This window comes from Zalophus californianus, chromosome 13 (assembly GCF_009762305.2).
Source record: "Zalophus californianus isolate mZalCal1 chromosome 13, mZalCal1.pri.v2, whole genome shotgun sequence".
Taxonomy (NCBI): Eukaryota; Metazoa; Chordata; class Mammalia; order Carnivora; family Otariidae; genus Zalophus; species Zalophus californianus.
The window spans coordinates 86,332,308-86,345,982 of NC_045607.1; the positions used below are offsets into that span (position 1 = coordinate 86,332,308).

The window sequence follows — 13,675 nt, forward strand, 5'->3', positions numbered from 1 at the left end:
AAGGCTGAATCTGCAGGCTGCTACTCCCCTTGCTTGGACCAATATGACTATGATTTTTGTGTGGGCAGTTCTATTTCCAAGATACTAGTAAATTCTACTAGCCACCCTATGTCCACACAATCCGCAAGGTGGCTTTGTGTACCCGATGCAGATTCTTTATTATGATCTTCAGAGGTAAATTAGGTCAGCCCCATTTTCTAGGTGGGGAAGCTAAAGCTCAGAGAATTTGCTGTGTTTTCCTAAGTGAACACATCCAGTAAGTGAAAGGGCCAAAAGGAGAATCCAGGTCTGTCTCCAAATGACAGCAGAGATGTGAAGGTAAAATGAGCCACCTGTGTCCCTTGAATTGCATGCTCATGTTTTGTAAGGTGGCTTTTTCTGGCAGTGGAATTACCCGTTATTGCTGGTGGGTGGCTGTATTTGTCTCCTGGAGCTGCTGTAACAAATTCCCACAAACCGGGGGGACATGAAACAACAGAAATTGATTCTCTCCCAGTTCTGGAGGCTGGAAGCCTGAAATCAAGGTATTAGCAGGCCATGCTCTCACTGAAGGCTTTCGGGAAGAGTCTTTTTTTTTTTTTTGCCTCCTCCTAGCTTCTGGTGGTTGAGAGCAACGCTTGGGATTCCCTGGCTTGTAGATCTCTCATTCCAATCTGTTTTGGTCTCCATATGATGTTTTCCTGAGTGTCTACGCCTGTGTCCAGATTTCCCTCTTCTCGTAAGGACATGGGTCATTGGTTTATGGTCTCCCCTAATCCAGTATGGTCTCATCTTAACTTGATGACATCTGCAGAGATCCCGTATCCAAATCAGGTCACGTGCACAGGTACTAGGGGTTAGGGCTTTGGCATACATAATCTCTATAGAAGACATAATTCAACCCAGAATAATGGCCAGTCAATATACGGCATGTTTCTCTTCCCTTTGGTGCTTTCCTCCCTCCCTGTGGAAGGCATAGTAAAGAGACCTCACAGTCTTTGAGTCCATTGTAACCTGTTTTCACAATCATTGTACGGTCATTTCAGCATGCAAGGGTGTGCGTTGATCTAGGACCAGTTAACCCTAACATGTTGATCTTCTCATTCAAAGTTTGTGATTTATGTGTTGTTGTATGTATTCCTTTGCCATTTAACAAATGTGGGTTTTTTTTTCCTCTATTCATGATCAGCCATCCATCCACCCGAGGGGAGATTTTTTGACTGAGGATTTAGAGAAATGTATCACAACTAAAATATACATACACACACACACACACACACACACACACACACACACACACACATATATGCAAATCATGGAGGCATAGGAATGTATCTTCATTCATAGTCAAGCAGGTTTTGAATATCCCAGCCTCTGATCAGAATTTTGATGGCAGACACAGGTGTAAGTGTTGCACATGATGCCTCAAATGTTGACCACATCAGCCAAGCAGACTGACTCACGGGATTTTTTGCCGTATGGGAAGAAAATATTTGACCCATTCAGTGTTAAGAATGGATTTAGACAATGCTCACAGGTTTAACGGTTAAAGTCCGAGGAGCCAGGTGGGTTCCCAGAGCTAATGTAGATCTCGTTTGTACTGCCTGGGAGGTGTAGATGAGTGACGTTCAGTGATTCTCAAAGCCAAGTGCCCGCTTTGTCTGCTCCTGGCTTTGCAGTACCTCCAGGAGTAAGGCCCAAGGAAAACTCCAACACAAAACACTTTAAATGTACGAATTTTCAGTGAGCACTTCTACTTTTATGTATCTTAAAATTTCTCTCACTGCTTGGTTCCTTTTATTCTTCTTGGAATCTCCCAACACTTGGTCCAGTGTCCAGCACATAACTGGATAGATACCGCGTTCATTTTGTTCAGTTTGGTAGAGAAGTGAACTGATGCATTCACCAGTCAACAATTTTAAATAGATACTAATTTTTGTATAATTTCGGCAAGTTATAATTACCTGGAAATGTAGGGGTCTGCACTAAATGGAATCCGAATTAGCACGTAATATTTTTCTCCAAACTAGTAAAGTGCATTGCAGGCTGGGGAATGAGTTATTTAAAAGCATATTTTTGAATAAAGTAGTATTGGTATAATAGAGTCTTATTCTATATAATGATCTCAAAGAGTTTAGACCCTGTAATAGCATGTATCTTTAAAGACCCCATTGTAAAAACAAAAACAAAAACAAAAACATTTAGGAACACACATGTATGGGGAGGTGCGGTTTTGATCGGAAGGCTGCTAGCTTTAACTACCTAGCAATGTATTAGGTTATCTGGAGGTATTGGTTGAGAAGCAAAACCATTTCCTTCAATAAATACTGAATCATGTGTCTTATGGTCCCAATGATAACACTGTTTATTTTTAGTCCGTTGGATGGGAAAAGCCTTCAAAGGCAAGTATGTGATAGTTAATGTGTGTGTGTGTGTTTGTGAGAGAGAGAGACAGAGAGAGGAGAAAATTCATATAAAATTGGCACTTACAAGTTCAAGATTATTAAAAGGAGAGACATGATGGCTTCTCTTGAGACAAGGTGAAACCAGAGAGATAATACCCTCAAAGACTAGGGAAGAAAAACTGCCACATTTTTGGGGACCACTTTTGAACGAGCAGACCATACCAGCCTTCACAAAGAGCAGATTCTGCATGGACACTGGCATCCTGCAGAAAAACATGTATTTGCTCTCAGGCAGTTTCTTTGCCCCGTTTTCTTAACTAAAGATAATTACTAAAATACGTTATGTTGTCTCATCATTTCGATTCTGGTTTTCCCTGAGGTTTTATGGAATGCTGGTCATGTAGGGGGGAAAAAATCTCTCTCTTTAGCTGAAATGCTGTCACATTTGTAATGTCATACTGTGATAGAATGATTCTATGAACATGCCTATATTTTCTAGGAAAAAAAAAAATTCCTGTCCCCAGTTTCTTCTTGTCACATTTGAGGTAAAATTTTGTTGCATGGATTGATTCCAGAAAATGATTTTTATTCCACTCTCAACTTCTTCCTTCGCGAGTTTGAGGTAAACTTAATCATTGTGCCTGATATCACTGTCTCACCTTCCTAGCTCCGTTTGCCCATACTTCATAGTTTAACAGAGCAATTTAGTCAACACTTGAGTTTAGACCAGATTGTCTGGTGTTTTGGTCCATTGTGTTGGCCATCCCATGATGTATCTTGGGTAAGCCGTAATTGAGGACCTTGGAAATAGGAGAGACCGGAAGGCAGGAGACATATGACCCATTTCAACGCCTGGTAGTATCCCTTCTACTATGAAAATCCCAGGAGGAGGATTTTTGGTAGCAAGTTTCTTACCCCTGTGGTAGATAGAGGGTTGGCCAAAAAGGCGCCAGGAAGGTGTTTTCCATAATGAACAAACTATATACCCTTATGCGCTAGCATTACAATTAAGGGGCGAATGTAAGCCTCATTAAGGAGGAAGAATGTTAATGACAAAGTTCTGTGCATGTTGGGAATCCTTTCTAAACATTTTCTGTCATAAGTAACAACATACCAGGCTCTAACTTTCTGCTGGTCTTGCAGGCTGCTCTCGGGGGCATTTTCTTGGCTGACTCATATGACTGAATAGAACCCTAATGGCCGAGTGGTTTTGCACTCTGTTATGAAGTAGGGATTTGGGGGACGAGAGTTAGTAGATCTTCCAGTTCTCATCAGGGCAGTGTTGGCTCTGAATGGAGCTCCACGTCCCACCAGCTGATAGCACAGAACCTACCCTCGTCTTCAAGCGCCTGAATACATGTGTTTCCCTTTCCAAACGGCAATTCGAGATAAAAGTAATTACGGCCTTTCTTTTCTCTAGTCTCTCGAATGGTGATGGTGAGTCCCCAGCCAGTGTCAGTCTGATGTTCTTGGGCCTCTGCAATCCCACGTGGATGCACAGAGCTTTCGGCCCAAACCCGACATGGGTTCCAACACACAGCAGATGTCTAATAGAAACCGATGTGATGACCTTTATGATAATTGTGACCCAAGCACGTTTATTAAAGGGCAAAGACCTTGAATCTGATATTTTATATTGTGTCTTAGGACACCTGTGACTTGATTCATTAGCACTTAGTTTGAATTCAGGGCAACCTTTAGGATTGCAGGAGGCTGCTTTGTTCCCTCCTCACCTTGGCTCTCCCTGCAGCCAGGCTCAATCATAGGTTTTTCTAAGAATTTTTTGGCCAGGATCTACAGTTCATCTCCTGGAATGAGTTCCTTGAGATACTTCATGCATTTTTTTTTTAATTTCTTCCCCAAGAAATGTATTCTTAAATTTCCCACATAGATCTCTTAAAACCCAGACAGATTTCTCTCATGTTTATGTGATACCATAAATGGTTCTAGAAGATTTTTGAGACTTTCAAGTCTCTGACTTATTTGTGTAAAACCAAATTAATATTAGAGCCTGGAGAGAACATGTACACATTGGAGTCAGACGGACTTTGGTTTGAATCTTGAAGCGGCCAAGACCTAATTATGTGACACTCTGAGCCTTGGTTTCCATATTTAAAAAAAAAAAATGGAGGTGACAACACTTAACTTCTGGGGCTGTTGTGAGGATTGAAGAAATAATGTGTACTCCATTCATATCCTTTTAATTGTCTTCACCCTCTCTGTGCACCCACCCACCCACCCGATGTCCACTGGCAAGCCCGCCATCTTGCCTCCAGTGGAGCCTCCAGTGGACTCCAGCCCCTCTTACCCACACCTGGAAAAGTCCTTGGGGACTAGTGATCCCCAGAGTCATAACCAGTGACCTAAGCAGTGACCAATGATCCTAAGAGTGTGAAAACTCCAGCTTCTTCCCCACCCCCACCCCATTCCCTGGGATAATTTGGAGGTGAGTCATTGACCTCATACTCCAGAGGTTCTGCCTGAAATTAGCCTGCAGCAGCTGCTGTCTCTTTCTTATATCACCTTTCTTTTTTTTTATTTTACATTTTTTATCTTACTATGTTATGTTAATCCCATACATTACATCACTAGTTTTTGGTGTAGTGTTCCATGATTCCTTGTTTGCGTATAACACCCAGTGCTCCACGCAGAACGTGCCCTCTTTAATACCCATCACCGGGCTAACCCATCCCCCCACCCCCCTCCCCTCAAAACCCTCAGTTCGTTTCTCAGAGTCCAGAGTCTCTCATGGTTCATCTCCCCCTCTGATTTCCCCCCCTTCGTTTTTCCCTTCCTACTATCTTCTTCTACTTTTTTTTTTTTTTTTGACATATCATGTATTATTTGTTTCAGGGGTACAGGTCTGTGATTCATCAGTCTTACACATCTCTCAGCGCTCACCATAGCACATACCCTCCCCAATGTCTATCACCCAGCCACCCCATCCCTGCCACCCCCCTCCACTCCAGCAACACTCAGTTTGTTTCCTGAGATTAAGAATTCCTCGTATCAGTGAGATCATATGATACATGTCTTTCTCTGATTGTTATATTACCTTTCTATACCCCTCTGCCAGTGTGCCTGCACCTTCCAAATAAATCCCTTACACTCAATCCTTCCATCAGGCTCTGTTTCAAGGGAGAACTCAACTAAGTGCCTTGGGTAGTGCCTGTAACAGTGGAGGCCCTCAATAATTGTGCCCAAGAATAAACCAAGTAATAATTTGCTCTCCCCATGAGAGACTCTTCATTCCCAGTTGCAAGATAGTACATACTCTCCAGGTTTTGTTCTGGAGGTTGGAGCTACTTTTAACGTATAACACTGTCCCCTGCTGTCTTTGCTTTATGTGTACAACAGCCATGAGCAGTGAACCTTCTAGGACACACGTGGCTATTGGTCATTTCTTGAAATGTGGCTTGTCCTAATTGAGATGTGCTGTCACTTAGCATGGAAAAAAAAAGCACGTAAAATATGTCTTTATGTCTTTGATAATTTTTGTATTTTGAAATGATGATATTTGGGGTATGTTGACAGCAAAACGTATTATCGAAATTGGCTGTGTCTTTTACTTTTTAATGTGACTACTGGAAAATTTTCATTGCATATATTTGGTCCAGGGCAATTTGATAATTACACATAGTTCTGTAATTATTAAGTGACGTATACTTTAAATTTCTAGCAGGCGGTGCCGTTGAGGAAAAATCATCCAAATGGCCAGGAATGCCGGGTTTTCAGGGTCACTGGGGGCAGCGTGTGATCTCCTTTCCTGTTTTGTTCTAGGTTACATGTCGCCACACCCATCTCCGCTGGGAGCCCCCGAGCACGTCTCCAGCCCTCTGTCGGGGGGCGGCCCGACCCCACCCCAGATGCCGCCGAGCCAGCCAGGGCCCCTCATCTCGGGCGATCCGCAAGCGATGAGCCAGCCCAGCAGAGGTCCCTCGCCTTTCAGCCCTGTCCAGCTGCATCAGCTGCGAGCACAGATTTTAGCTTACAAAATGCTGGCCCGGGGCCAGCCCCTCCCCGAAACACTGCAGCTTGCAGTCCAGGGGAAAAGGACGTTGCCCGGCATGCAGCAGGCCTCGCAGCCCCAGCCACAGACACAGCAGCCGCAGCAGCAGGCCCTTGTTAACTACAACAGACCATCTGGTAGGTTAATGTGCAACCAAATGAGTAACGCCGTGGTCCAGTCTGGCTAAGGAGGACTGCTAAGGGCGCAGGAGTGCGGGGCTGCTCTAAGCCAGGGCCATCGTAGCCTTTTGTTGTTCCTAGTTGGCTCCCTTGTCTTGCTTCACTTGGCTGCCCGGGACCCTTGGGCACCTGGACCGCAGGGTCCCAGGAAGGAAGCAGTGCCCCCCCACCGCCCGTGCCTCTGCATTCTCTTTCAGGAGGCTCAAGGTTTGTCAGGAGCCCGGCCATACGTCCCAGGTTAAGAACCCTGCCCCCGGCGCCTTCCTGTGGCCAGAAGGCGCCCCTAGACTCCGCTCTCCTCGAGCCATGTTATGTGAGCTGATTTATTTATTTCTACCCCTTTGTGTGGTTTGAAAAGCATTTAGGGAGACCTCCAAAAAGCATACCTGCAGTAAAATAATTATCAAGTGTAGGAAATCAGAAACAAAGGGAAATAGCAATCGGGGTCAGGGAGATCAGGAGCGTGGAGTCCCCCCCCCCCCCCCGCCGCCCCCGAGAGCTCACGGTTGATGCCTGTGAGCTTGACAGAGGACTCCAGCTTCCTGGCAGTCAGGGAAGGAGAGAGGGTCTGGTACCAGATCCTCACCATTTGGCAGCAAGTGACAGAGGAACACAGAGCCTTTTCTAAGCATGAGACTATAAAGTAGAATTTCCAAGTGGGATTGTTTTTTTTAATCATTGGTATTATTATTATTGTACGAGACACTGCACGATAGAGGCATCAATAAGATTTGTTCATAATAAACAGAGTAACAGAATCCATGCAGCCTATTTCTTCCATAGACCCTGGCATCAGATCCGAAGCTGTGATATTATGTAATGGGCGGAGATGAGCTAGTCCTTTGTATGGCCTTCTGGCGGTCTGGCTTGATCCCACTGCTAGAATTCAGAGGTGCGGGGGGCTATGCGATGAGCTTCCACAAATGTTTTCTCTGGCAAGGTTTTTGTTAACCACCAGAGAAGCAAAGAGTTGATGGTTCTGTTCTAAATAGAGTTTTGAATTCCGGGGCCTTCCTTGACATTGACACCATTTCCTGTGAATGCTTCCCTCATGCTGGGGCAAGCCAGGACATGCCGATCACTGCGAATGATTCGTTTGGGACATCGGTACTTTGTCTAAGTTTGGGGACTTAGGCAGTGGGGAGGAATTCAGATTATTATTATTATTTTTCAATTATCATCTGCCTTCTGAGTTTGTAAATGTTTCTTTTCTGGTGGGGGAAGCTCCAAGAGTTGCCCTACCCGAAGGATTAACTCACCTTGTTAATTGTGGATGTAGCCTTAGGAATGGATTTTTTAAAGAGCAAGAAAGGATCATGTCAGCTCCAGATCTTTGTGTAGTGACTGTGGTGCGTTGGTAGGTGGAGGATCATGTGGGACTGAACGTCGAGGACCAAGAAGGTTATAGAGGAAAACCACGCAGAGAAGGGTAGTTTGGACACTTGATGTGTTTAGAGGGTTCAAAACAGCATAACTCCAGCTCCTGGGAAGGCAGCCAGATGAAAGAAAAAATATATGCATGTCTCGGCGCAGCCGGTACTTATGAAGCACCTACTGGCCTGTGTCATGCTCAGCTTTAGTACTATGCACGTGGGACTCATCTAGAATATGGAGAGTCGGCACTCCCATGCTAGCAGTCTGACCCAAGAGCCCATGTCCTTACCAGCTGCCCTGTCCTGGCTCTTTCATAACAAAGGGGCTCATGGTAAGGGAAAGAACCTGTCATAAACTGTGTACCAAAGGCTGCAACCGTTTTACTCCTGTGTGTGCCAAAAGGAGAAGTGTCTCCGCTCCTCACCTAGAGCCTTTTTACTTGTTCTCTAGACACAATGTCAGGGAAATTAGTACTCTTGACATCCCACATCGTAGTAGTTTCCAGGAGAGGCTGAATGGCAACCAGAGAGTTGGGAGTTGGAGGAAGATGGAGCAAAACCTGTACCTCCCAGGAGCTAGTGATATGGGGCTGTGTCATGTAGGCATCCTTCACCGTACATGGAAGTGTGTCCCAGGGTGTCATCACAGACCTCCATGAGCATTGCTCCTTTTGTTCTTTTTTTTTTTAATTTTATTTGAGAGAGCAAGAGAGAGCACAAGCTGGGTGAAGGGCAGAGGGAGAAGCAGACTCCCTGCGGAACAGGGAGCCCGATGCGGGGCTCAATCCCAGGACCCTGGGATCATGACCTGAGCCGAAGGCAGATGCTTACCTGACTGAGCCACCCAGGTGCCCCAAACATTAGTGCTTTTAAAATGACCTGTGCTCGGCAGGAAAAGATCCCAAAGTATCCTTTAAGAAGGCAAGAAGCTGAATGATTCATTGATTCATTTCAGAAACCTTTTCACCCAAAGTTCGAATAAGGAGACCGAATAAAGTAGTAAAACTTAGGGGACCAAGTTTCTGTTGTCTGGACTCTTGTACCTAATAGCCACTTCACATCCCAGGAAACATAATCCCGAGTGCATTTTCTGGACCATTTCCTGAGGAGGGGGCTCCATGACGTTACCCATCTCTGATGCTTTGTCTTCCCTCACCAGGCCTCTGTCATCAGGAGGAATCTGTTTTGTTACTCAGTGCTCTGTCTCTTGTATTTCGGTCCATCAGGCTTCATTAGAAATGAAAATATTGGGGCAGATAGTATTTTATGCCAGAGTGGGCAAGGAGGCCGTGGATAAAGTTGGAAGAAGCTCCCTCCTGCCACCAGAGCAGACCCATTCCCGCCGCTGGGAAGGAGGTTACACCCCAGAGTATCACAGAACTTGTACCCAAACCTCAGTTTTCAGAGGGAGGTGGCATCCTTACTTGACAAAGACTTTTTTGGGGGGTTTGGCGTTTAGCACAAGTCAAAATAAGGCAAAGAATATTTTATTTTTAGAGTTAATATTTTTAATTGTTATTGCTTATCTCCATCCCTCCTTAACAACAAAAATAAAGTGTTATTGTGTATAAATACCTCTACTAATTTTTCAGGAAAAAATAAATTTAAGTATGTCCACTTATCTGGAGATAACTCCTATTCCTTGTTTCTTTTGTCCAGCTTTATAGTGTTATCCATGTTGAGAGAATCTCTTTGGCTGGGGTGGTCTGCCTCAAACCTACTCCAGAGATGTGACTCACCCTAAGTGCCACACATCATCAGGGGCATCACTAGGGAATTATGGGTTGACTGCAGGAGTTGCACACTGAACAAATAATTCTTGAGTCCTTATCTGCTGTGGGCTCCCTGCAAATCTAACCCATCATCTTCTTTTTCACTTTGATTCATTTTTTTTCTTTTATAGAAACTAAAGCAAAATTAAAAATAGGAACCGTTAAAGTTTGGGTTTGGGTTTTTTTGTTGTTGTTTTGGGGGGTTTTTGTTGTTATTCTTTGTTTTTGTTTTTTTTGGGTTGTTTTGTTTTGTTTTGTTTTGTTTTGGTGCGGGGTGCGGAGGACCTTATGGTAGAAAGTAAAAGTATCATTGTTAATTTTTTTCAGTACTTGACTCTCTCCTGCTCCCTGTCCCTGCCACCCCCGCTCTTTTTAGGTATCTAAAATACCTAGGTATGTTCAATTTAAATACACTTCATTACATTTATATTTTTTCAACCTGTGGAAACCACTTAAATCCTTTTTTAAGGCACAGAATTTTGAGTAAGAATCCTAGTGTGCTGGGAAGACAGTGTGAGCTCTGAATGCACAGAAATTCTGTACATGCGAGACTCAGGTATTTTAATAAGTTCGTTTTCCTGTTTCTTAAAATCAGGCAGAGGGCTACATCTGAGAAAGACCCCCCACACACACACCTTAGCTGCACTAGGTCGCTCTCAGGGGTATCAGGATGAACCTCTGCCTTGATTTCCAAGGTGAGGAATGTGGGAAGAACAGACACATTTGGAACCTCTGACAAGTAAGCCTAAATTGTTTATGGGGGGGTGGTGGATAGGAGATAAGCTAAGGAATGTAATTTGTCTGAAGTTTGAAGATATCAGAAAGCGGTCTTATCATTTAGCAGACCCCAAGTGTCTGTAGCAGAGATGATTTCTGTGGATAGAGAGCCAATCCAGCCAGGCACCTCAACTATAAGCCACCAGAGGGACAAGCAAGAAACCTGAGGAACAGGTAGTTACATTCTGGGCATGTCCAGTTGCAGCAAACTGCTCCCGCTTCCCTGGGCTCTGTAAGTAGGAGTTTTTATGTAATCTGTTGGGAGGGAGGAAAAAATAGCCCCGCTCAGTAAATGAACTCGCGGTGTTTAGTTAGGAAAGGAATTTGCTTGTAAGTGGCTCTGATAGTCGCTTGGCAGAAAGTACTTGGCAAGCCGACTTATCTGAGTATTTGTGCTGAGTCGTTGTGAGCCATAGAAACATTCTGAAGTTTGCTGTAGGAGAGTGTACTCCCAGCGTTGCCAGCTAACCCAGTATCAAGCTTCCTTAAAAGCCTTTTTTTCACCGTGGGGTTTTTCCATAGAGCTGAAGTAACTAAATTAGACTTCTTAGCCTCGGTGGCCTTGCTGGGGTTAAAAATGACAAGAGTGTGGGTGGGTGTGGATCATGTGGTTACATGATCTCATTGAATCCTCACTCCCACCCTAGGGGGTTATATTATTATCCCCATTCTACAGATGAGGAGACTGAGGCACACGGGGTTAAGTGACTAGCTCAGGCTCATGCAACCAGCAGGTGGTGGAGCTCAGGTGACACTCATGAGTTCTTTTGGAAAGAGGCAGGATGCTTTCGGTGTGCCTGTTTTCGTTAACAACAAGTTGTAGGACTTTTTGAATTGGAGATTTGAATATGTAAGTTCATGTTTGGGTCTCTCTTTCTCTGCTTCTCCATTTTAAGGGTCAATCAACTTTAAAGAACGTCTTTGTCTTTAACGGATTCAAAAGTCTAGCCCTGTGCCTGTGTATTAGATCTGGTCTTGAGTCATAGGCTAAAAATGACTAGAACTGGAACCAGGGATATCAGACATGCTCTTGGATACCTTCCTTTGATGAAATGTGGCTTTAAAAATAGTGACTTGAATCTACCTCAAGGAGTCATCAGAGGTTTCTGCATAGGTGTTTACAGGAGAGAAGGCTAAAGAAGAAAGCCCCGGAAACAGGTGGAATGTGTAACACCCAGTGCCCTGTTCTGGCTTTTGTTGATGAATTATTTCAACTTTGAAAGGAGGGAAAACACTTGCAGAACTGAATGTAGAGTAATTATTATGATATTATCGTATCAGCAAGATGCGAGTTTTCTTTATGTTAAAGATGGTGGTGTTTTTAGGGGGCTTCAGTGTAGTAAGTTTGTTACTTAGTATGCTTATCCCGAGTCTTGAAATATATTTAATTCTACCAGTTTCTTGAGTTTATTAAGGAGATTTAGAGAATCACAGAGAATCAGCCTGTTAGAAATCTCTGTCTTCTCTTTTTTGGCTGGATCACACCTAAAACAACGCTGATGAAAAATCTACCCTGTTTCAACGACCTCTAGGGAGAACATATTCTAGAACATCCCTCCATAACTCATTCCAATGCTCAACAACCCTGAGATTTAATGTTTAGAAATCGGTTTCTTATATATGGATGAAAGAAACTTCTAAATATAAAATATTATGAAAAGCCATGCATTATGTAAAAGACTTCCCATTCAGAAAAATAATCAGAAAGTACATAGCTGAAAAGAATCTCTTTATTACGATAGTATATCTATGATACCTAAAATAGAAAATTTCTAAGAATGCATTTTTCTGTCAAGAGTTTTTCATCCCCCACTGGACCCAGGGCTACCTCAGGATTATGTAGCTGCATGTGTTTTGGAAAGTTTAGCTAATATCTCAAGGAAGGTGAAAAAAGCCCAACAGTAATACCACACACACACACACACACACACACACACACACACACACACACACACACACACACACGTACACACGTGTACAGTTTCCTAAGCAGTTTGTTCTAATTCCTCACATTCCTCCTGTCAAAATGTTTGCTTATACTCTTCTTGCATTGTCATTTAAGCCCATTTCTAAATGGTGTTTGCTGGAAATTGAATAAATGTGTCTAATTTTTCATAATGTACGTCTTTGTATGGTTAATTATTAAGGCGCCCTGAAGTATATAGATTATTATTTTATTACCGTTTAATAGTTTTAACTTTTCTTAGAGAAGATATAGAAAATGCTCAGGAGAATGCTTCTCAGAGGTTTTAACAGCTTCCTGAGATTTTTCTTTTTCATTTCCTCATTCATCTGGTAGCATCCCTAATCTTATTTATAATTTTGAAGTAAGTAAAAATGTAACTATGGGGAGAGACAGAACACTTCTTACTTTCGGTCCATAACTAAACTCCTGAAGTTTAATGTGGAAAATTGCGTTAAATTAACTTATTAAGTACATTTTGATAAGCTTGATGATTGCATATCCCTTTATTCTGTTAGCATGAGGAAAAATGCTCCCTTGAATCTTAATATTTGCTAGTTTTTATAGGTGGAATGAGCAGATTTGCTCCCCCGCCTCCACTGAATGTTTTTAGAAACACTTTCTAATATGTAGTAAAAAAAAAAAAAAAAAATTCAGTTCCTGAGATGCACTGATTAAGCCTGACATGTGCCTTTTTTAGGTCATTAAGGGAAAATTTGTGCCCCTTTCAGTACACATGGGAGGGCTGGCCAACGTGCTGGCTGTATTTGGAAAGTGAGGGTCAGGCCGCCGAGGGTCTGCCTCAAGTCCCCCAAGGTGCAATTTGCAAAATTTGGTACTAGGACCACACCCAAATTGCATCTGACTGTTCCATGACTCCCTTACTTTTCTGAACTCTTGAATGCACCTGCAATTCTTAAAAAAAAGCAAACAAACCAACAAACCACTCTAGAGCTACATTAAATGCTGACCATCCGTTCCTTTAATGGATGTACTACTTGAGTCATTTTTGGACCATTTCACCAGTGTCCATCAGTGAATGCCATTGCCCTATGGGGATAGATGCCGGGTTCTTCTTCTTAACTTTTTCCTCCTCCCCGCCCCCCCCTCCCTCCTTCCTCACCTCCTTTCCTCCCCGCTCCTCCCTTGTCTGGGGATGTTCAGTGGTCCCCGAGGCGGGGGGCAGCGGGCAGGCCGGGGGTGGCTGCAGGGCGCCGG

The 13,675-nt window shown here is 43.5% G+C and overlaps 1 protein-coding gene across 6 annotated transcripts in view; it reads left to right on the forward strand.

The window, feature by feature from the left end:
* The window catches only part of SMARCA2 (SWI/SNF related, matrix associated, actin dependent regulator of chromatin, subfamily a, member 2), a 177,221-nt gene that overhangs the window by 17,468 nt on the left and 146,078 nt on the right, over positions 1-13,675 (forward strand). For all 6 annotated transcript variants that reach the window (XM_027614886.2, XM_027614889.2, XM_027614890.2 and 3 more), the window contains one exon: positions 6,165-6,530. In XM_027614886.2, coding sequence (XP_027470687.2) covers positions 6,165-6,530 — 366 coding nt within the window. The remainder of the gene's footprint in view (positions 1-6,164; positions 6,531-13,675) is intronic.